The sequence below is a fragment of the Aptenodytes patagonicus genome, chromosome 1, assembly GCF_965638725.1.
Source record: "Aptenodytes patagonicus chromosome 1, bAptPat1.pri.cur, whole genome shotgun sequence".
Taxonomy (NCBI): domain Eukaryota; kingdom Metazoa; phylum Chordata; class Aves; order Sphenisciformes; family Spheniscidae; genus Aptenodytes; species Aptenodytes patagonicus.
In genome coordinates, this window is record NC_134949.1 from 335,420 (window position 1) to 359,565 (window position 24,146).

General features: G+C 45.8%; 1 protein-coding gene across 2 annotated transcripts in view; it reads right to left on the reverse strand.

The window, feature by feature from the left end:
• SHANK3 (SH3 and multiple ankyrin repeat domains 3) overlaps positions 1-24,146 on the reverse strand; it is a 404,972-nt gene that overhangs the window by 260,211 nt on the left and 120,615 nt on the right. For both annotated transcript variants that reach the window (XM_076341473.1, XM_076341380.1), the window contains exon 11: positions 14,654-14,720. In XM_076341473.1, the coding sequence (XP_076197588.1) occupies positions 14,654-14,720 (67 nt within the window). The remainder of the gene's footprint in view (positions 1-14,653; positions 14,721-24,146) is intronic.

Here is a 24,146-nt window from a genome sequence, read left to right on the forward strand (position 1 = left end):
GAGCGAGGCCTCAGACCTGTGTCACCCTTGACCGAACACCTTGAAGGCACTTCCCAGCTGTGCCGTGCCGCTGCACTCAGAATATTTTTTCCGAGGAATATTTTAGGTTCAAAGTACAGGAATGTCAGGCTCCTGTAAATCTTCCTGTTGTCATAGCAACACAATGCATTTGTTCTCTGATGAGTTTCAACCATGTGGTAGGGGAATTTCTGCCGGCAGCATCCGCGCTCCCCACAGCGGCTCAGCTCGGCTCCCCAGCCTCCTGCTGCCGGCCGCCTGCCCACAGCCTTGGTGCTGCCATCGCCCTGCGTCCAGGCCACCCTGACAGGAAAAATGGGTCAAAATGGTCACCCAGAGGCCACAGGCAGGAGGGATGTTAGAGGGAAAGAAGCAAAGCCTGGGCCATGGATGTGATGCAGTCCCTGTGGTAAAACGTGCTGTGGATTCAATGTCTGTTTGCAGGACTGTAGCATGCAGGACGCTAAGGTACAGCCTGTCCTACCAACACAACACGCTGGAGAGGAAGCCACAGTCAGGGCTAACTACAACCATGTCAGAGGCAATGCTGAACAGGTTTGGTTGACGAGGACTGCCGACCCGAGTTCATGTGTCATCCAGACGTATGATAGATCTCCAGGATACATTTAATTTTGTACTACATCACTCTCGTAGAAAACCACTTTAAAAAAATCAGAGAAGCAAACATTAAATGGATGCATCTCATGTTAACTGGCAGATCTAAAATTATTAGAAAATGGAAACAGTCACTGGAAACACAAGGAAGTTTCTTACTAGTCTTAAAGAGCTGTTTTCAAACCAAGCCAAGCCAATAACTTTAAGCATGGTTCTTGGAAAAAAGTACAGAATTACTTTTAGTAAAAGTGCCAAATGCTGCCTAGTGATAAAAGCACATCAGTTAGTTCCCGAACACCTTTTCAAACCGAAGGTCAAAGCACATACTGGTCAGGTGAGTACACCAATGGTGTACTTCCAGGGACCAACACCATAGATGAAACCAAGTGATCAGGGGATTGTAACCTGAGAAAGGCTGTGAGCTCATGGCATCAGTCAACCAAACACAAGCTCAGTGCCGTTCTGCCAGAACAGAGTCAACCTGAGCCTGTTACATCTAAGCTGGGGAACAGCAACACCCCAGAGAGGTGGTCTCAGCTCCGTCAGTAGGCAATGTCACAGCTGGAGAAATGCCAGGTTTGGATCCCCATATGAGAATTTTGGTAAACAGGAAATATTCAGCAAGAAAAAAATCAAGATCTAGAAAAATCAGCCTGGACCATTCTTCCGCCTATCCTGGGAGAAGCCAGGAGCAGCAGTCAGCTCTTTGCAGATGACTGGTGCCACCCATGCTCCGCACCAGCTGCTCAGGCAGAGTCCACGCTGCACTCCCCCCTGTGCACGTCCATTACTAAGAGGAGGCAAAATGGGCCACTCAAAGCACCAGAACTACAGCCAGACCCATGAGGTGGTACTGGTCCAGTTCATCGCTCTTCTGTACATGACTGGGCTCAGCACCATCGGTCTTGACATCAAACCAAGAGAGAAATAAATAGAAAAACAAGAGTGCAATGATCAAAACTTCAGACAGCAGGAGTTGGCCTGGGCTTGCATTAGTGTGTTTTATAAATTAATTATTAGTTTCTTGATATTAATTGCTTAGAAAAAAAAATCATAACTATATGTTGAACTGATCATATGCAGGCTTACTGTAAAATAATCTTATTGGCAAGCTGCTTTTACCAAGTTGACAAAAGAAAAGGAAAAAAGAAAAAAGAAAAAAAAAAAGCAGAGATTTATCTTGCAAGGGAAGAAAGCAGCACACTAGGCAGGAGATCCTGTTGGTCTGTGCTAGATCTCCTCTGCTCCTGGTTGTCTTAGCTTAACTGAAAAGCAGTAAGCCTGTTCCAGTCCCTGCTTCTCCCTACTGCACAGACTTCACACTAGGGAGATGTCAAATGGGTCAGGGCCAGGTTCAGAGGGGGAAGATCAGCATGGTTCATGGTGAGACATTCACAGCAAGCACCAATTATGGGGCAATGAGACACAAACAGGTTGCTCAAGGACTCACTGGTAAAAGGGAAGGTACTTTATAATTCTTGACACAGGTCAGGGTAAGTGCTTTAATTTAGCCTGTCAAATAAATCACCTGGTCACCCATTTCCACACTCTATGCAAGAGCAGTCATCAGCTTATATATTCAAAGTGCTCCCTCCCAACACGAAAATTATAGCATTCACCTTAAAAACAAAGAAAAACACAACCTCTCTGTCAGACTCACAGCAGAGAGGAAGAGCAGGGTGGCTGGAGAAAGCAGCCCGGGACCGTTCTGCTACTCACTAATCCATTTGTCATAACATCAAGTATGAGTGTCCTTGAAGCACAACATAACAGCATTTACAGGAGTAAACGAGAAGGTATCCCGGTCACATAACAGGTTGTAAAGCCAAAGTTTCAGGATTATTTAATTCCAGAAGCATATTAAGAGGACAGTACAGCTGCAAAAGCAGTCTCTTGAAAGACAGGACGTACCTGCACTATCTGTGTAATTTTAATTTGGCCCCCAGTGCACAATAACCACACGCGAGGTGGGATTCAGACAGCGTATTTCATTTGCCAAAGTGGGATTTAGGGGCAAGGGAGTCACACAAGTCCCAAAAATAAGTGACAAAGCCTGCTTTCCAGCACTATCATAGCAGCACAGACTTTCAGCTGATATACATTTAGATTGCAAAGTTCCCTAGGCTCTCGGGTGTCCAAACACGCTCTGATGTCTCCTGACCCAAGCAGCTGCAGCCAAGGACCCAGGGTGTCTACTCTGGCACATAGATGAGAGCTCAGGGGGACTCAGCAAAGCCCCCGGGAACCTCAAAGCAGAGGTACAGATGATGGAAACTGCACCTGCCCTGACTTCAGTGCTTAGCTTCTGATGCCTGCACTGCATCGGGGCCCATTTTAGGGCCACTGTGCAGCCAGGAAGGCAACTGGACCAAGACCAGATGTTTCTACACAGAGGTTAGAGATCTAGAAATGACAGTGCGTGCCTGGGAAAGCCTGGCTTTCACTGAGAACACCGATGAGCAGACATCCAGGCAGCTTCACAGGAAGAGGGCAATCAGAGGAATACAGCTACTACTCGTGTTAGTGATACAGAACTTCTCTCTTCAGATGCTCCAGAGCTTCTCCAAAGCCCTCATCTAAGCACAGACTTACGTCCAGCCAGTCTGGAAGCTCTGCCATGCAGATACAGCACAAGCCTGGGTCTTTCTGGACAGAAATTGGATATATTCAGAGAGATACAACCATGCTCTCGGCCGTGATACGCAACGAGATGGAGATAGCAAGGGAGATGAAATCTGTTGCACGTGGCAGAAATGTGGAAGAGAAGATTGTCTGTGCCACAGCCAGACGGCAAAAAGAACAGGAGAGATACCCACACTGCATGGGATGTGACTGGGGCAAATCCATAAAGCAAATCCTGAAGCAAAACAGGAACCGGTGGAAGCAGTTTGATGTTGAAGGGTGCTATGGGTGCACTTATTTGCACAAGAAAATCCAGCAGGAGATCAGCATTTGGCACAGTCACAAGGACAGCAAAGGCACCAAGAACACATCTGGGAGCTGTAGCAGACAGAAAATGTGTACGCCCCACATACACGGGGTAGCGATGCAGGCAAAGGACGACTGCAGTCTGCACTGACAGCAGAGCCTGGCTCAGTGCTGGAGCCCTCTAGGCATCGTCTTATTGCTGTTTTTAAATCGGCCTTTCCTAGGAGAGGTAAGCAAGGGACCAACAATCTTAAAGTGTGATTTGCTGCTTACTTCTCCCTGGGGGAGCACCATGTGTCCAAAAGCAAAAGTCTTGAGGGAACCCTCTGCTGTTCTGAAGGAGACGAGTGAAAGATGAGAACTTCCTACTAGGGTTGGAAATGCTGAATTAACCGTAACTCTTTGTTACGGTTTTGAGCAGCATGCTTCAGAGGCCTTGGCTCCCTAACAGAGAACAATGTATAGACCAGCCACATGCTCACAACAGCCAAATTACATTTGTGTAGCTACATCCAGGTCTCCAGAACGTGCAACAATTCCAGGCCCATTTAATGTCTTAAAAACGCAGGAGGAGCCCACCTCTGCCCACACTGTCCTGTGGGATGGCCAGTGCTTGGCTCCTGCACCACGCCGGTGAGGATGCTGCAGTCCTGCCTGCTCCGCTGGCTCTAACTCTGAGGGCCAACCTCCTCCAGCACAGCAGACTGGCTTCATTCAGTCAACAATTAGGTCACCCTCAGCTTTAGAGAGAGCTTAGTCCTCTTCTGTTTAGAAGGACATTGAGCAAGGTTCCTCATTGCATCCTCTGTGCGAGCCCCAGCTTGTCACTGAGATGGGACCCTGCTCCATCCCCTGCCGGCCACTGTCACAGCAGTACGAAGGACTGAAATCATGCTCCTTGCCAGAAAGGAGGTAGTCGAAAGGGAGGGCTGGAGCGGGTCCCCCGCAGGCTGGGGATCTGTTGCAGGACGCGAGATACGTCTCATACAACAGCTTCCCACCACCAGAAGGCGGAAGCACCCCACCCATCCCATCCCCTCATCCTCTCCCACCTGCACTGGGTGCCAGCCCCAGGCATCAGACCAGCCCACCAGTTCAACTCATCAGCCTCCTGGAAAGCACACGCAGCAAAATAAAATTAATGAATAATCATGCAAGAGTATTCTTCTGGGTCAGTGAAAACCAGAGCCATGCAAGAGCTAGGGGCAGGAAAACATGCAGGAGCAAGGTGGACTGGTGGACAAGACCCCCCTTAGGCCAGGAGCTGAGAGCGATGCAGCTCTGTCCTAGTGCCAGGGAACCACAGGAGGAACCACAGCCAGCCGCAGCGCTGGAGCTTCCTGTCTCCGGACGGCCGAGCTATGGCAGCAGCTGAGAAGCAGCTTCATGACGTCGCCCTCGCAGGGCTGGGGAGGGGACAGGGACCACCAGGGCAGGAGCCAGCAAGGAAAGAGCGAGAGGGGGCATGCACAGCTGGGCATTCAAGGAAGCCCCCACAAGCTAACAGCAGACAGGGAAGCAGCCTGGTCTCGCTGCCTGTGTCCTCAGGCCCCTCACAGAGGCAGTCAAGAGGTTTGGGAACAAGGCTCTGAGAGGGCGGGTTTCCCCCCCAGGGAGCATGGTCCCCGGCCAGAGCCAGGGCAGCCAACCCAGCGCAGGCAGGGGGACATGGCCACCGTCCCCCACATGCTGGGGGAGCAAAGTGCCCAGCCAGGACACAGGTCCTCTCCCCATAGCCTCGGAGCAGGGACAGGGTAGCAGGAAGAGACCTGGCATGAGACCTGAGGAGCTGCTCCCCAGACGGGGTCTGATGTGCCAAATCTCAGCGTGGAGACTCAGGCTTTGTACGGGCAGTTTACTCATAACACCAATTTATAATGGGAAGAGCCAATTTGCCTTGGTTTGGCAGGTAAACTCCTCGCCAGGAGGCTCCGAGGTACTCTGGCGTGCCATGATGCCCCAAACCACCATATGAGTCCCAAGGCACGCTTTGTCCAGCCCCGCGGGCTGCACAGCCGGCTTCTACCTGCTCCTCAACCTGCCTGAAGCTGGTAATAATAACAATAAACCACTGAACCTGAACTCCAGCCACCAGGTGCCAGAAACAGGATAGTTTCAGGCTGCTGCCAGATAGCCAGTTCTGACAAAGGTTTCCCCTCCCAATCCCCCAAATCCACTGTCCCCAGTGGGGAAGGGAGGGAAGTGAGAGCAGTAAAGAAAAAAAAACTTTGTGCAGTTCATACAATCAGCTTTGAAGATTCTTTTCTATACCTTCTCAAGAGTTTAATCAAAGTATGTTTGCTGGGTTTCTCACAGCAAAATGAATCACTTCAGTTACCATGACAGCGCTGCTCGAAGCAGCACAACTGTGCCCCAGCCAGCCTGGTTCATCTGACGCTCCCGCATTTGCTTTCTGCCCTCCAGAACGGAAATGCACAGCTCTCAACTCGAAAACACCTCTTGCCGCTCAGGTGTGGTGGGAGCAGGATGCAGCCAGGGCTCCCCAAGGAGTTCCCAGCCCCAAGATGCTGCGCTGGCACCTGGGCAGCACCTGGACCATGCTCCAAACAACCCCAAGCTGCAGTCTAATGAACCAACACTCAGAGGTTATTTAGATTTGCTGGCTCAATGTTAAATATTCATGTAAAAGAGCAAAAGCACACGGAGTGCAAATGTCTCCACAGTTCCAAGCTGAGAACATTTACATTTTAATAGTGGAAAATTACAAAGCAAACTGGAGAAGGCGAATAGCATCTCCCCTCATGTGGCACGTGGCAGATTATGCCCAGGCTTCTCTCCCATGCAGGAGAGAGAGGCTACTCCAAGAGACCTTCCAGGTATTTTTTTTTTTCTAGGAATGAAAACCAAAGAAAAAGGAGGAGATGATGAGGCAGACCAGAACCTCTCAGCTCCAAAGAGGGAGCTGGCAATTTACCTCAGTACTGAGAAGTAGTCCACTGAAAGGAATTATAGCCTCATATTTTTTTTAATTAAAAAAAAAAAAAATCATCCTCCAACCATTTCTCCAGCCATCTCCATTTGCCTCTCAGCTACTGATCTTCACACCTGATGCTGCACCCCTGGCCACAGCCCCTCAGAGCCACCCCCTCCTCTCCCACCTGCCCCTCCTCACTCCTTCACCTGAACGCAGGTCTCTCGCCTCGTCCTGCTCAGTGCCAGCCCTTCACAGCTGGAAACAGATTCTACTCTGCATTTGTAAAACTTAAATTGAAACTGCTAAAAATACATGTTAATTAAACTTGCTAGTTTTCCCTTACAAGCAATTCTCAAATGTGCTGGCAACTCACCTGTGAGTGGTACTCTGATAGGAGATTTTCAGCCTTTCTCTTCAGTTAAAATTCATCAGCCTGATGCATCTCAACACTGCAAATTTTTCCTTGCAAAAGTTTGGTGCATATTTCATTCCTCTGTTTCACCTTGTTACATTCAGCACATCGAGGGTCCTGCTTGGACTATCAGGCCACTGATAAATCCCCCCAGAGGAAATCCTAACAACTGCTCAGACCTGTTCCAGGTGGCACGCAATTAAATTAACAATGATGATAACAGAAAATCAGAAAAATCTAACAAGTGTTTCTGATCTGTCTTTGAAAATAATTCCCATACATACCTCTGTACTGGCAAAAAAATGCACCCAAGACCAAAATGGAGCATTCAAAACTTCCCCCACAATTCCAAGGATAGCAGTAACCGACGCTTGTTCAGTTATGTACATTCAAATTAGCAGGTCGAAAGCTTCTGCAGCAAAGTTCAAAAGAATTTGCAATACAGCTCAGAAAGTCGCTGGCCTATATTTATAATACTCCTTCAAAAGCTCCAGAGATGGGGAGGCAGCTTTGAAAGGGTCAGTGGGATGATTCTGATAACCATACAGAGCTTAGCTTCATATCATTTCTAGGAAGAGCTTGGAAAAACTGAAACGGGACACTTACCAATTAATATAAAGGAATGAGAATTTAATTTGCATCAGCCAGGATGGCATTAAAAAGCTCAAATCTCACTGACAAAAATACCTGCCGACACCATAAGCTTGGGTGAAACTGTTGACCCTATGATATTCTGATTACATGCTACCACTGGACAAGTTACCAGAGCACATTTTAACAAACACAATAATGAATTGTTAATGGAGAATAACAGGTGGGAATACTTCCAATATTATCCAGTAACTCAGTTCTTGGTACAGTAGTATTTATATTTTTGTCTATATCAATGACTTAGAAAAAATATAGATCATTGGCAATAAAAGTACAGGTGATGCAGTGACTGCTGCAATGACATTGGCCAAATGTCATTGGTGAAAGTGGGTAGATTTAGATTGGACATAAGTAAGAAATTTTTTATGATGAAGTTGGTGAGACACTGGAATAGGTTGCCCAGAAAAGCTGTGGATCCCCCATCCCTGGAAGTGTTCAAGGTCAGGTTGGATGGGGCTTTGAGCAACCTGACCTAGTGAAAGATGACCCTGTCCTTGGACTAGATGATCTTTAAAGGTCCCTTCCAACCCAAACCATTCTGTGGTTCTATGATGTACAAGAAAGGGTATCAACACAACGAAATCTCAGGCATTTGTTAAGACAGGATCATATCAACATGCTTCATCACAGCCTGATGCAAGATGAAGCATCTGGGAAACACAAATGGAGGTTGTACAACATAGGACTGTTCCTTGAAAAGCAGCAAGACTGAAACAAGCCCGTGAGTCCTGACACAAACCACCCGAGGACAGGCTCCAAGACCAATGCAGTGAGCAGAAGAGCTAACATAACCAACAGATATATCAACCCCTGAAAAGGGTAGCATCATCTGTTCATCCATAAGGGTATTATGTAAAAATGCATCTAAATTCAGTCTATGTTTCTAAAAATAATGTTAAAAACCAGAAAGTGTTCAAAATAAAGCCATGGAATGGTTCAGAAGCTGGTCAACCTGATCTATATTAAGAAAATAACAAGCCAGAAGCTATTCATGGTTTGCCAAGGTGACAGTCATATTTATATACTGGGAAAGAGTTCTTATCCAAAAGTTTGCATAGACTTGTGCAACCATTATGAATTTTGTCACAAGATGACAATATTGGTCACTCTTTTTTCAAACTTGTGATGAAAAACATAGATTTCTCCTGTGAGGTCACCCTTGCACAGGCTTACGGTCACTGGTGGACTGACCGCATCCCCTGCAGAAGGGGTGGCAAAGAGCTTTCAGAGAGATGAGGACAGGAGTATCCTGGGGGCAGGCTCACAGCATCCTGCATAGGTCCCCTGGCCAGCCTTGGGTGAAAACGAAGGATCAACAACTGCTAGCACTTCACCATGGAGAAATGAATCTCCCAGTGAGGTGCAGATATCTGAGCACCACCATGAGGCGCAGGCATCCCTTCTCTTCAGAGAGGGGAAACCACAGCTTGAGGAGCTGCTGTTCTCAACTTATGCCTAATATACAAATAAACTCTAAAATTCGAGGTTACCCAGCCCAGATTTTAGCTCCGTTTCCAAGTAAGTACTGCCACCAAACACAACTCAGCTCAGTCTTCCCAGCCAGGAGTGATTTTCTGCAGAATATCTATGTTCTATGACCATCCTATGACTTCTGCTGTGGAACATCCCTAGTCTGGACCACTGAATTTGCTGTGCCAAGAAGAGTATGAAACCTGTTTCTACCCTGCTGTAATTGAAGATCAACTTCTGGCAGGACCCAGGAGCTGCTCCAGTTGTCCCACCGTATTTTACTGCATTTTTTTGCAGAGAACCATACCCTTTCTTAGGAACTGCTGGACTAGTCAGACCAAGGCCTCACGTAGCTTAATATTCTGTCTGACAATAGTAAGCAAAAAAAGTCTTTGTAGAAGGCACACAAGAAAGAAGGGCACATAGAAAGCTATCATTCTCCATCTTATCTCTTCACCACTGCCAGCTCACAGATTTCCAACTATCCTTATAAATAGAATAAGTTCAACAAGAACATCCACATTTGTTTCACATTCCAGGAAATTGGACACAGACAAAAAGAAATAAAGCTTTCCATCGTACAAGAACTCATTTATGGTTTCCATACAAAGTTTTGCAACATCTACCTCATTTAGCACTTTCCAAAAATTTCTCTGAGAAAGGATCAAGGGGAAAGGTTAGAAAGGAAGAAGAAATGTCATAACTTCTACTTCGGCTTGTCATACACATCTATCTGAGATGCTCTACGCCATTCTACAGCACAGCTCCAAGAAGTTCTCTCTGAGCTTGGTAGTGGTTAGAAACACTATTCAAACACAGGGTACCATTACCAAAATATAGAAAGCAAAGCAGACATCCTTATGCCACTGTAGAAATCCCCCATCTCAAAAAAGACATAGTAGAGCCAGAAGAGGTTCAGACCAGGGCAACATGGATGGTCAAAGATCTGAAATGGCATCACGTTTCCCTCATAAAAGGAAAAATGTTTCACCGATGGTGAATATTATGAACAAGTTATTGGATCTTAGCAACAAGTCATATGAAGTCATAGTAGTATCCTAAGGAAGCAAAATGCTGTCTTTTAAATCCTTTGGGGTGGATTTCTCCTCTTTACAGGGGAGCACTTGAAGAATCAGTAGCACTGGAAGATGTTAGATTTTTTCACATACTGGGTAATCCCAGACCGAGCTCCCACAGACAGCTTCTGACAGATAGCTTCACAGTGCATGGACACACCTGGAACGGGTTTCAGATAAGGAGGGCACCTGAAGGACAAGGAGACACTGATCTTGGGTTGGCTCCAGGACACCCTCATTAATGAGAAAAAACTTATTCTTTGGTTTGAGCTATAAAAGTCATAAAGCTGAGATTTCTCAGCAACAACTGACAATTCAATGCCCAAAGTCTCATGTAATCTTCCTAGTATGTTGTGCTCTAAATTAATATCCTGGTGTCAGCTCACACAGAGAAGGGATTAGGGAACGGGGCCATGCGCATCTGGATATGCACTGCTTATCATCTTTCCACCTGGAATGGACACCTCATGAGGAATTAGGTGACCAGGTCATTTTCTGACCTTTGCTATGTCTAATCTGTGGCTTCATATGCCTAAATACCTTGAAAAAATCCACCCCAAAGTAGCAAGAGAGAGGAAGGTTCTGCCAGCAACACTGCCCATACAGAGCTAATGATGTGCCAGGGCTGTAGGATCTCGAGCAGATGTGCACCAAGACACTAGCACACCCCAAAAGCAGGGACAACCACAGAGTCACTGAGGGATGAGTTACTCCCCACCCCTGCCTGTACATGTAAGGAAAACAAGTGGTGTTATGGTGCGCTTCGGTTTGGCAAACAAATGCTGGTGATCTCATACAGAGCTGCAGATCACCATTCTCCAACAAAAAGGTATTCCACGTAATATGGGGTAACTGTTTTGGGCCTCATTATGACTGATGAATTAATTCCTTTGACTTGAAGTTGGTGGTTGCTTAGTGACCATGAATCATGACCTGACTATATTCAGCGTAAGAAAAGGGAAGACGGCCCCAACCAGTCTTACGTACATGTAACGCTTAAGGCTAATTTCTCGGTATTGGACTAAAGTTGTATTATTCCCTCCAGATCTATTTTCATGCAGGGAGAGAAAATATGAATGAAAATCAGGAGTTCTTAAAAAAATTCGCAAATAAAGTTATAAAACCATAATTATTAAATAAAGCAACTATGGTTAAATGCCTATTTGGACAAGAGTGGCAAAATGAAGACGTCAATTGGTACTGCCGAATATATTTATTCTGTAATTATGGAAAATAACTGAAATCAGTATGAAGTTACAATACACTCAAAATTGATAAGGGGAGCTAAAAACAATAAAGAAAAACAAGAGGTTTGTAGAACAGAGGAAACTTCAGAAAAAGCTTTGGGTTGTTTTGTAAATGCAGAAGTATATTCTAAAAGAAGCAGGAAGAGGCATTTGTGTCATCATGATGACAAAGCAGAGACAGCTACTAATTAGCTGAAACAAATACTTTAAAACTTGCAGGCTAAGAAGACTTACCAAAAAGATGGATCATGAAAATTATTGAGCAGCTGGCACGGGATCCAACTGATAAAAAAAATAATCAATGTGCAACTAACAACACTGCAAATGTTTTAATGAAAAACATGTATGTGGTGCACATCTGGTTTTATTGAGTGAATTACACATTTGACTGATAAACATTGATGTGGATTTAAGACTTGAACACCAATGGGACAAGCAAATGGACATGCCAGGAGGTTGGCAGTGGCACTCCAGAGAGGCCCCGAGGTTCAGACACCATCCCGTTTGCATCGTTTCCCATAGACCAGCTCCTAGTGTTCCTGCTCAACACGCAGCCTTTTTCCACTGCCATCTCCAGGGGCTGTGCTGGGAACTAGATATACGGCTCAGGACCACCTTGGAGTGAGCTCTCCCTTTACAGCCCCTGCAAACCAACTCAAGGTTGCTAGAGTAGGTGGCCTAGGTATTTCCCCAAGGCATTACCAGTAAATGCGCTTAACTGAGATTGTTTCCAAATCTGCCTGGAGCAGTCAGAGACAAGGCTCTGCAGCCATATCCTAGGAGACCCTCCTGCTGCTTAGGAAGAGAGTTAGGGCTGCCCTCGCCACTCCACAGAAAGCATTCTCATACGGGCAACAGCAGAGGCTGCACTGACCAACAAGCACCAGGATATGCCACAGACGGTCTGTGGTGGCACTGACAGGTCCTCAGGATCCAACCTCTCAGGTACAACCAAGAAAATAAAGCGCAGCAGTTGCCATTCATGGCATTCTCTGTCTGCAGATCCGTAAAACATAAGAATAAGGAAAAAACCAGAAATGATGGAACAGCCCAATTCCACAGTCTCCACAAACGTTTTCTACTTGTAAGAACATGTTCTCCCTCCCCAGATTTGCAGCCTTCCACTCTGACCTTCTTTGACCCCAGTGCTCGTGGCTGTGATGAAGTAAGCGGCTCTCGGTCTCTGCACCAACTGAAGGGATGGAGACCTGTGCACAGGGAAACACAGGAAACCCTGCACAAGAAGTCCTGCAGCCCAGTGGGCTGTAAACAGCTGTCACTGACTACCCAGCATCCATACTGGGCATCTTACTTCAAACTGTGTTGACCCTGGCTAGACCCATGGGCTGAATGCCTGTCAGCAGATGGAGCACATCAGGTGTTTTTCTGGAACACAGTTTCTGGGTTATTTTCACCTGAAAGAAATTCAGTTCACACCCTCCAGGCCTGCTCTACATTGTAAGACAAAGCACAGCAAGTGGGGACAGCCAGCTCCACTTCAGAAGAGCACTCCGGATCCAGACGGAAACATTGATGAATGGTCTAAGAGCCTGGAAGTACAGATACATGCTAAGGGCTGTCCTGCAGAATGGAGCGAAAGCTACTGCTAACTATCCTTCCTCCCACAGCCTTAACACAGCAGGCCCTCTCTGAATATTTCTGATGGCGGGAGACACCAATTCTTGTCCCACAGCCAGACAAGTGCAGCCTAATATTGGGAACTTGAGAAGAAGATTTCTCCAAGAGCTATCACTTACAATGCTGCCTTATGCTGCCCTTTCCTACCAGATTCTTGGTTTCAGTATTTCTTCAACTGTTCTGATAGAACTATCAGAGAAAAGGCCAGGCCAAGCACTGCCCCTTCCTCATCCCAAGTAATGCCAGTCTGCTCTCCTCCAGTCAGACACTCACACTTCTCAGTTCTTAATGAACTTCAAAAAACAATTTCTCCTTGCTTGAGAAGTTCATCTGCCAGTTCCCTTGACCCCAGGTGGATACCATCTGGACCTGCTGGTTTGCGTGTGATTAGTTTGCAACTGTTACCTGACCTATTTTATATAAACAGCAATATCTAAAACATGAACAATTCATTCTACCTGACATGTTTTCACGTCCTTTTTCCTTACACTTTTTCAATAAAAATAATTGAGCCAGTCAATCATAGATTCAGATTCAATCAGAAGAATTTAGGCTGGAAGTGACCTTTGGAGGTCATCTAGTCCAAAACCTCTCTCACAGCAGACAGTCATTTTCCTCTTGAATTAATGCTGTGGCTTTCTTGCGAGCACCATTCACTGACACAGTTATAAGGAATTTTCAGGCTTTTCCCCATGTCTTTTCTGACTCTTATATCTTCCTACAAATTCTCAGCAGCTGTTTATAACTATCAGCAATAGTTAGCTGAGAAAAGAAGTGATAAAGGATGTCTTGGGGCCCAGGTTTCTAGATTCACAGCCACTTCCAAGAACCAAGCCAAATACTTGCTGGCTGTTTCAAACTCCACAAGTTTTTTTCAGCTGCTGACCTGATGACTCTGTACCTTCTGTGGAGGCACACACACTGAGAATTAACTTTTCACACTGGTTCCTCCATTGCTCTAGAGAGCTCTGGACCAATAAACTTCTCAGAATAATTCAAGAAAGCTCAGTAAGTGTTGATTTTATATCTGACCTAAAACTCAGTTTTGCATGGCATATAATATATTGCATGATAGTATCTACCCCACAGAAGGACAGAAGAGATGCCACAAGGAAAAAGGCTGACCAGAAAATCCAAAAATATTCCTCCATAAAGAAGCAAGTACAACCAGAATGGCTGCTACTTCACTTCTTTTACTTATAGGAGCTTCAGTGTCGGGCAGCTCCATAACCATTATCACTACTAAGACAGAGGTTGTCTCCTCCTTGCACCAAGCCCAGTTAATAGCCTTAGCCCGAGAGTATCTCTAGCATGAAATGGCCTCAAGGATGCAAAGAGAGAGAAAAAGGTAAGGGATTTTACAGAAGAGCTTTTCAGAGCTACTCCAGACTAATGGTTTGGCTAATTCTTTAGCTTGGCAATCTCAGCAGTCATAAGCAAACACTGGACTGAATAAACAAACTGCATACTGATGGCCCCAGGAGGAAAGCAGATCTGTCCTGCCACTCCCAAGACCCAAAACTGGCTGCAAGCTGCAGCTTCCACCAACCACTGCAGGCAGCACCAGGAAACTACCCGTTAACACAGACACGCTAACATAGCCCTGGACTCTACAGCAAGATTAAAAAGGGAGAAAAGGGAGTAGCAGAAAGATCAAACTCACCAACATCGGACTCTTTGTGGGTTTTGATGATTTCAGCCAATTCAAAATTTCCTGCAATGATGGCCACCTGAAAAGAGAGGAAGGAAAGACAGTTGAGCAGCTCTGAACAGCACCGATCCTGTGCTTGCTTGCACGGATTACGCCATATGGACTAGTAACAGCTGCTTTCCATGGGGGGGACAGAGCCAACAATTGTTCTGCCTCAGCTCACCCAGTCAGTAACCCCAAGGTGAAAATACACTCTCAGTACCACAGGGAGAGCGTATGTTGATGGCTTGTACAGCAAGAGGGTGGCGAATAACATGGAGATAACCGTTCCCCTCTCCTCAGAGTCTGGTGGTGAGATGCCTAACACCAGCTAGGAATTAATCTTAGGTCTTGCAGGTACTTACAAGGTGTTCTCCAGCCTGAAGCTTTTCAGTGAATCCTAGTTAGCTGACGAAAGGCAACTTACCAGCAAGCGAGCTCCCTGCACATCTCACCTGAATGGTCCACAGGACTAACTCATGCTCGCTCCAGGCTGCGCTAGCCGAGGAACCGCTTACACTCAGAAAGCTGCAGCAGCAGCTTGCCCCAGTAAAGCCACGGCATTTTAGACCAACATTAAATATTGCTTTGTCCACCACCCATCCCATGGTTTCTCTCCACAGGAAGAATCACAGAGAACTCAAAGGAACAAGGAAAGTGGGGAAGCTGAACATGCGTCTGCCGGCAAAACACACAGACAAAACTGTCTGTCTTACTTCAGGAACTGCTTCTACAGGTGCTCACGTCCTGGGGAACTGCAGAACAGCAGCAGTCTACACAAAGGTAGGTTAACACACGTAAGAAGAGAGAGACTGAAGTACTACTCTCCTGAAGCAAGACTTCAGCCAATAGACTAGCGACATCACTTGAACTCTTTGTTGATTTCTTACATATTTGGGAAAAAAAAAACCAAAACAGCACCGCATCACAGCTAGTAAGGCAGAACAATCCAATATTTTCAGAACAAGGTCCAAAAGTATTCTTTTAACACGTGAAAGAACCACAGTGAGATGGGTAGGAGTACACGAAATCCATCACTGGTCCTCAGGAGAATAAACTGGAAGAACTGCTCTGGACTGAACTGCTTGAGCCCTGCGTTCAATGCCCCCGTGAACCTCAGCCACCTCTGCCCTTTCCACCCCTCCCAGCACACCCAGTCCCCCCATTCACTGCTGAGACTCTTAGGATGGTGCCTTCACTCAGCAGCACCTACCTACAGCTGATTTGGGAACAAGAAGCAGCCAGATCAAGTTGATTCTGGGTGAAAACAAAGTGCTGCTGTTCAGAGCATGAAAACGCTTGTAAGAACAGGCTGAGATACAGCTGCTGGTTTTGCCTGTCCATGCTGGGACCATTCCCCCCCCCTTTTTTTTTCTTTTTAAGTTAGGGCTGGTATTTGAGATGAATGTATTTGATCAGGCAGGCAGTAGAAACCAAACCCTCCCAGACACTGACAAAGTCAAGAGCAATAGTGGCAGCTCCAGCTGTTAAACATTTCCCTGCCCTCCTACAAGAACAGCTTTTAGAAATATGAGGTTCATTTGCATTTTGCCACTAACTTGTGATGAAGGGATATATTTAACTTGGTGACTCAGTACAGCATGCACACCTCTCTACTATGATCCTTTATCATAGAAAATAGTCTTACTATCCTCAGCTCAACAATGTTTATGTGAATTTTTTTCATTTTCTGAGGCCCAGAATTCGTGCTCTACCTCCTCAGCCAGAGCTGGGAGCGATCAGTGATGGCTGGAAGAAACGAAACCTTCCTTCTGCATTCAGGAAATCTGGTCACCATAGCAGAGAAAATTGAGTAAGAATCTCTGTTTTTCTGCAAGCTTGCTTCAAATTGCTATCTTTCTCTGTCTCTCCTTATATATACATAATACATTTATAAGGTCTGCTCTCCCAAAGGTCACAGACTTTGAGCCAGCAAAGAAAGCTTTTGTACAGCAGGGCAAATGACCTGAATTTGGGGAAATTTGAAACCAAAAATAACCAAACTGACAAAAGACTGGAAAGGAGAATTTAGAAAAAGCATTTGAACTTCAAAGTTCCTCAAACAAACAACGCCAAATTCAAAGTACAAATTATGAGTCTCATTAGATGTATGTCTCCGGAATAATTCCTAAAATGTATGGTGAATATATGTGCTGCACCAGGAGCAGCTTCTGCCATTGCACATACCACAGGTGTCCCTCCTGGTCTGGCTGCAGGAGGCGGAGGTCTCCCACCACTGCGCCCACCACCCCACAGGAGGTCTCAGTGCCAGGACAGCTGACGTTGCAGGCAACAGAAGCTCCCTCTCTCCCTACCTTGGAAGTGTTATGACTTCCAGGAAAGGCGAGAAGAAACACGCTGGATGAGAAGTCTGTTAAGAATATAATCTCACATAAATCCCTAGGAAGGGAGAAGAGCCCTGCTAGTTACATTTTTCAATCCTACTTGGAAAAAGCAAAGGAGATGAAAGGATTTCACGTATTGCATTGTCACCTCAGCTGGTGCTTCCCAGCACACTGGCTTCCCCAGCTATGAAGCCACCAACGGCGTTCCCATGCCCACCTGCTCACTCCTGCTCCAGCACCACTTTGCTGCATGCAATCATGCTGATGAAACTGTTTAAGAGACTGCACGATACACCATATCGGAGAACTCTTCTAAGTTAGAAACAATAGCTTTTTGGGGACAGGTAAACAAGAAAAGGAAGTCTCAAGGATGGAAACTCCAGAAAACAGATGATGATTTTTTTTTTTTTTTTTTATATCACAGCTAGTAATTTTAGTGCCTGTACACCAAAGTGGGAGGAATTGGTGACTATCAGAAAAAATAGTCTGACTTCCTCACAGAAGATAAATGATCTAATTTCAAGGAATAAGCCAGATGTCCCACATAGGAATGCCATCTTAACATCAAAACCAAGCTACTTATCCTGGTGATGTCGCAGAGATAGTAGACATTGTGCAAAGAGCATTTATCATCGTGTCTTGCCCTGATGCTACGAATGTAGACTCTGTCCTTCCGCATGCCACAGGTTGAACAATGAAAATCTGCGTTCAGGCTGCAAAAGACATACAACCATATTATGGCTCTGGCACAGGGTTATTTTCTGAAATGCTGTAACATCTTGAGTCATTCCATAGCATGATATCAAAGTGACAATGCTTTTTAATCTAACAGCAATTTGCCTATTTTTATATTTTTAGGCAAACTCAGTAATTTCTAAAAGAAAGAAGAAGGAGGGACATCTGAACAGGCTGTGCAGCATGCAACATCAGTGTGCTCATAAGGTCTTAAAAGTTAACAGCAGAAAACAGAAAGATCATTTAAATATTCCTGGTAAGAGTCATAGCTCTGAGATCTAACCCAGGTTCTGTGGATAATAGTAGTGTACAAACATCCCTAAATAAATTAAAAAAAAAAAAAAGAAAATAAGAGAAAAAGCCCACTACACTGCATGAATCCATGCGAAGATCCCCCCAACCCCTCCTACCCTCTTGGCGACACAGGCTGGCACAGAGCTCAGGTAACAACCGATGAGGATTCACCATGAACACAGCAACAGCATGCCAAGGCACAATAGTATGGAGGGGCCATCTGCAAACTGCTGCTGCACATCACATCAGTGGAAGCAGTATCATGTCAGCTATCCACTAACCCAGCCCTCAAACCACACGAGGGGTGTCCAGTCTCTACAGAAGAGAAACCAAAGGAACTCATCTCCACATTGTCAAGGCCATTGGCACAGCTGGCTGGGGCTGCTGCTTCCTCGCTCCACCTAGCACGGGTTTCCCACAGAGGTGTGCAATCACTGGTTTGCCACCAAACATAAATTGAAGATGCACAGAGACCGATTAAACAACTGTAAACCATGGCACTTAACTGCGTTTTCCTCCTGGGCCTGCTTTTATAATAATATTTAATTTCTCTTCTTCTGAATTGTCACTGTATATTCATATTAAAGGATCTGTTATCTCCTTGCACTGAGTTGTGATGTACGATGGAGAGCGAAGATGAATCTCAGATGGATGCATTTTGCTATGGGAAGACATCGTGTTTTTCATCTCCAAAAGGTATCTCAAAGCAGTAGGGTGCTTGGACAAGGAAGAGGACAAGCTTACGTTACATGAAAAACTGATCCACTGAGAGCAGGAGCACAGAGGAGGCACCTCCGGGCTCCTGGCAGGTGGGAAAGGAGCCCTGCAGACCAAACCCCGCAGCCCCTCTGCACCTGCTATCACCAGCCCATGTTCTCCACATGCTGCAGACGTGGATCTACAGAGGCCCAGGGCAGGGAAACCACCTCCAGGAGAGACTGCGGCTTCCCCCCAGCCCTGGGCGGGCAAGCCCTCTCTGGCAGGGGCAACAAACCCTGAAGTTGCCTGCGCTCGACAGGTGCCGCGTGAGTCCCGGACAGCATGCCTGCTCAGACCGTCCGACAGGACAGGACGGGAGCTCCAGCTCTCGGTCCTGCAGTTTTTCTGAAGAAGGAAGAACCACAGCACAGAGGGATATGAAATCTATTTTGACAATCCTGCTGCCATGGCCAGGATCTCAGTGGTCCTGTGAAGGGCTCAGGTGGGAGTATCTCCAGGGACAAGAGTGCCGGCCAACCTGCAACACGGTATTTTACATCGGAAATGTGAATAATAGCTATTGTGAAGATTAAAAAATTGGAGCCACTTCCGTGGTGCAATGACAGTACGACAGTGGGTAGAACAACCTTGAACTTGTGCTCACGAGTATGGACACTGCTAGGTCCAAGGTGGATTTCCACCATTATCTGCTCTTCGGTCCCTAAAAATATCCACGGTAAAGCACCATTCCCCTGTGATGAGGAAGGGACGGATCCTATGGCATGCAAAGCTCACAGACAGTCTGCCACTACTGGAGATACCACCTTGTAAAGGTCTCTAAGAGACGGAAATTGGGGAATTGGGAGACAGAAGAGTAGCAAAACGTATCAACAAGCCGTGAGTCACAGACTCCTAGCCATATGCATCTGAGTTGAGGGAAGCATCCAGTTGACACAAAAGCTGATAAGGATCTCCACGAAGTGAGAAGAAAAAGGAAAAGAGGGAGGCAAAGAGATCAAGTTCAGTGGCAGGAGTTGTTTACATTTTTTATGATATCTTCAAAAGGGAGTTACCTGGATGAAGGTCAGAAGAACACTGAGCAGATGCCAGAGTGGCTCTGAAAACGCTGGTATTTTCATGTATTTTCATACCTGAAAAAGTACATACCCCTACCCACTGGAACCTCTAGCTTGAGAAGTGAAAGGCTCTTTCTGAATCAAACCAACCTCCATGTTGTTTGCTCCGTATTAAAGCACACCATGCTCTCAGAGGTATTTCTCAGTTGCAGACTGCAACAATTAGACAAGTCCAGAACTTCACTGTTATCATCCTATGTGTACAAAAGGCATCAGGAGCAGTGATAGCTGTGGGGTGCAAAGGCAGGAGCAGAACCATAAGGGAGGCAGGTGAGATGCAGCAGCAGTGGCTCTAGGAGATGATGGGGTGAGAAGGAAGCAATCATCAGCAGTGCTGCTGGGCAAGAAAGGAACAGACCTTCTGCGGAAGAGGAATGTAAAAGGGCTTATTAGGTAGGGTGCAGGCAGCCAATTTAGCATCACAACACATTCAAGCTACTCAGCTCTCCTCAGACCCTGAGGAGCATCTGTAAACATGCCAGACCCTGTTGTCAACTATTTTTGTATCACTTTACCCAAGACTTCTCCAGTTATTGAGGCTTTCCATTGTTGATGGTTTTCTACCTCTCCATTATCTCAGATAACAGAGAGCAGAATGATTCTTTTTAATCATCACACTTTATTTAATCAGGTAGCACTGCTATATGTCTGGACTTTTTTCAAAGTTGTCTACCTTTCCTTGGCCAGGCAGACTTCAAGCATGTTCTATATTTGTTCTAGATTTCCAGAAATCTGGCAGTCCTACTAGGTCAATCCTACTGCTCACATATGGCAGCTCCATCTGGGCTGCCATATGAGCAGAAACTCTAGATATGTTCACAGCAATGTGTGCTGCCATTATATTGCACAGATGCAGCTAGTCTGATGCTTTCAGGAGGTGTCACTGGGGTCAGTCACTGTATGACTATGCTGTAGACACAACACTTCTGGGAGCAATAGACAGACCTCCTGTGCATGAGCTACACAGCTGATCTGGGACAAATGCATCTCAAATGCCCTCTGTGCCTGCAAACCAGCCATGCAATGTGAACACAGTAGATCCAGTACTTCCTGGAAACACCCAACTTGCAGTCCATGGTCTATACAGCAAATGAGTATTTATTTTTTCCTATGGACCACACACCGAGCCCTTGATTTAGAAGAGGCACTTTAGCCAGGCAACTAGACTAACATTCTGCCACTAAGCCTACAAGGAGTATCTGCGAATGGTCTGCATCAGCCAATGGGTACATGTAAACATATATGAGAAACAGAAAATGTCCAAAGCTGCAACCATTCAGCTCTAGGCTAAGACAGAGAGAGAACTTTCTCAGCATTTTCAGATGAGGCACATGGACCTACTGGAAAAACAAGATGATTCTCCTAATGAGATGCATCACAAAACTATCCTAAAGAGAGGCAGATGATGCCGTGATCTCCTCCATCAAGGGGAGCAAAGTGTTCTGAACTCTGAATGCTTCTGGGAAGCAGGAACAAACCTTAAGAAGGCACCTTGGAGCCATTATGCTCAGGGAGCCTTTGAGCTGGAGGAGGAGAAATGAGACCTCCAGACTCTGAGGAGTGAATCTCACCTGTTTCCAGTGGGGCTGATAACCAACAGTACAGACTATAAAGAGAACAGTGGTGTGTTATCCAAGAAGTGCTGGTATGAGCACTACCAGCCTTGGCACCGGGGTGTCATCTTCCCTACACCCTGCTATGACACTTGCAGGCCATGGCAGTTGTGTGCTGGGCAGCCATGCAGGCTGACAAGTGCGACGTCCTGGAGATCACAATTTCCATGAATTTGTTGTGCTGCAGAAAGGCTCTGGAAATGAGCTTCAGCTTCCTGCAGAGACCAAAGGTGGGTTGGTGGCATCTCCTGAAAGTTCAGAAAAAGATTCTGCAAGGGAAGAATGACAGATTTGGCCAGAGCCATGATGGCATCTGCACAGAAGTCTCCCAGTGCCACAAAGCATGCCTTAAAAAATCAAGTCATGGTTACTTGTCATAGGGAGCTGAATGCAAGGTCCATGGGTGGTCAGTGCCTGGGAAAAGAGTACCTCAGACACAGAAGAGAGGGGAGACACATCAGTGAGGGTATTTCTTTTCGGCCTTGTTCAGATGGAGTCATGATGGACGGTGCTATCTAGAGCAGGCAGAACAGGATAGAGAGGACAGGCTGGTCTTCTTGGGGAAGAGTTGGTCAGTCTGGTCTCTGGTCCAACCAGCACTGAAGGATGCTCTCAAGGGACTGGACAGTGTGTAGATCTGTGTTCAGAACAGTCCTTACCACCAGAATTAGAGATGGGTCTGACAGACCTTCCGAGAGCTACTGGACTCAGCCTGAAGGATGGGGAAATGCAGGGCCTCCTGTGCAAAGCAGGGAGTTTTGTGTAATATCTGTAACTAGAGTGCGACTGTTGCAGGTCAGGGAAGATTTCAAGTCAGTAACGTCATCTGGATAATCGAAGCTGAGATGGCATCTGACTCAGAATTAGATCAGTCTCACACTGAAGACTGGAGGAGGAGTGGGAGTGAGCCAGGAGGCCAGAAACCTGATCAATTTTTACAAGACAAACTTCAAATGAAAAGAGAGAGAAAACAAATCAAATAAAATGAGGGTAAGAAGAAAGCCTTGAGAGAGTAGGTAAATAAAATTAAAAAAAAAAAAGTTCATCAGGCAAATGAAAGCTACTGGTAAGCAGACTGCCCTGTGCCTGGAGCAGCGCACAGGCACGTACCTCCGGATGCCTACAGAGGCAGCACGTGGGAGAGGGGACGCACGTCCCATGCAGGGCAGCAAGGCTGGGGTACTTCTTGTTCAGCACATGCACTCACTCTGTGAGCATGCCCATGCTCAGCCTCACAGAAAAAACAGCTTCCAGCCCCTTACACGATGACAGAAAATCACTCATGGCCAGATTGCAGACCATGAGAAGACTATCTCTTACTCCAGCAATGGGAAGCCCAGAGTTCAACTATATTATGATTGATAAGAGAAGCTAAATAAACCAGTAATCTACCAGGAGAAAACATTTTAAATCTATCACAAAGAAGAAAAGGCACAGGTCTGTCCTTGGTCCATCATGGACACAGATGATAATACTGTAGAGAGCAACGCAGAAGAGGCAAGAACGCAGGTGCTTAGTAGGAACAGGGGAATGCATCCTTCCCAAATGAGAGGGCATATGGAATGGAAATCTCCTAGCTATAACAAAGGAAGATGGCAGGCAGCATTTGCTAAACATAATTAATATTCAAATAGGCAAGTCCTGGTAAGTTACAGAAAGTCTTGAAAAAACGAGTAGAGGAACTTTCCATACCCATTAAAATATTGGGTCTTGGAAAATTAGAGAAATTCCAGGGAACAGGAGGACCATCAGTGCTTTTAAACACTTAAAATTATCAATAGCATTGACCTCAGAAACCAAGGGCTGAGCTGTCTAGCATCAGTCCCAGGGACACAAGACAAAATGACTGTTTCTCCCACCACCAGCCACCGTGTTGCCGTTGGCCCCTCCAGACAGACAGACAGCAGCACTGGCACCTGCCCCTGCCCAGGTTGCCAGCAGCTCAGTGGCACCATCAGCCTCTCCAGGCTCATTCTTCTGGCACCATGGCTTGTGCGATGCCGGCCACTCACACTGAAGAGACTTCTCTGCATGTACCAGCTTCACCTGAGCACACCAAATTATCTCTTAAAATAAAAAAAGTTTTATTCTATCCAAGAAAGGGCTAAATTCTAGATTAGAGTGGAAACAATGCTAGGAAAAAAGCATGCACTCTCATTTCCCTCATTTCATTAAAAAAAAAAAACATTTTAACTTTGTTAAAACTAAACTCCCCTTTTTCTCCCTTTCCTGTTTTCCTCTAATTTCTTTCCTCGTTCTTTTTCTACCAAGAAGCCAGAACTTGTCTTCATATTTTCAGTTACGGTTATTCACACCTTTTCCCTTCTCTTTGCTTTACAATTCCTCTTTTTTTCCCCATATCTGGGTTTATAGTCCTATTTTTTTTCATTCATTACTGCACCTTTTTCTCATCTGATTAGCTTTCTTTCTGTTCAAAACATTTTTGAAAGTATCACAATGTTTTGTAAGTAATATAGCATAAGAAGCATTACCTATACTCACAATATCTAGTTTGTTTTGTAAAATCTTCACAGAGGCCACATATAGTACATTAAGAATACTGATGCATATTTAGCATTTAGAACACTTTTCTGAATTATTTTCGCCTGCATACCTTATGCCAGTTTTGACACCATAGACTCTT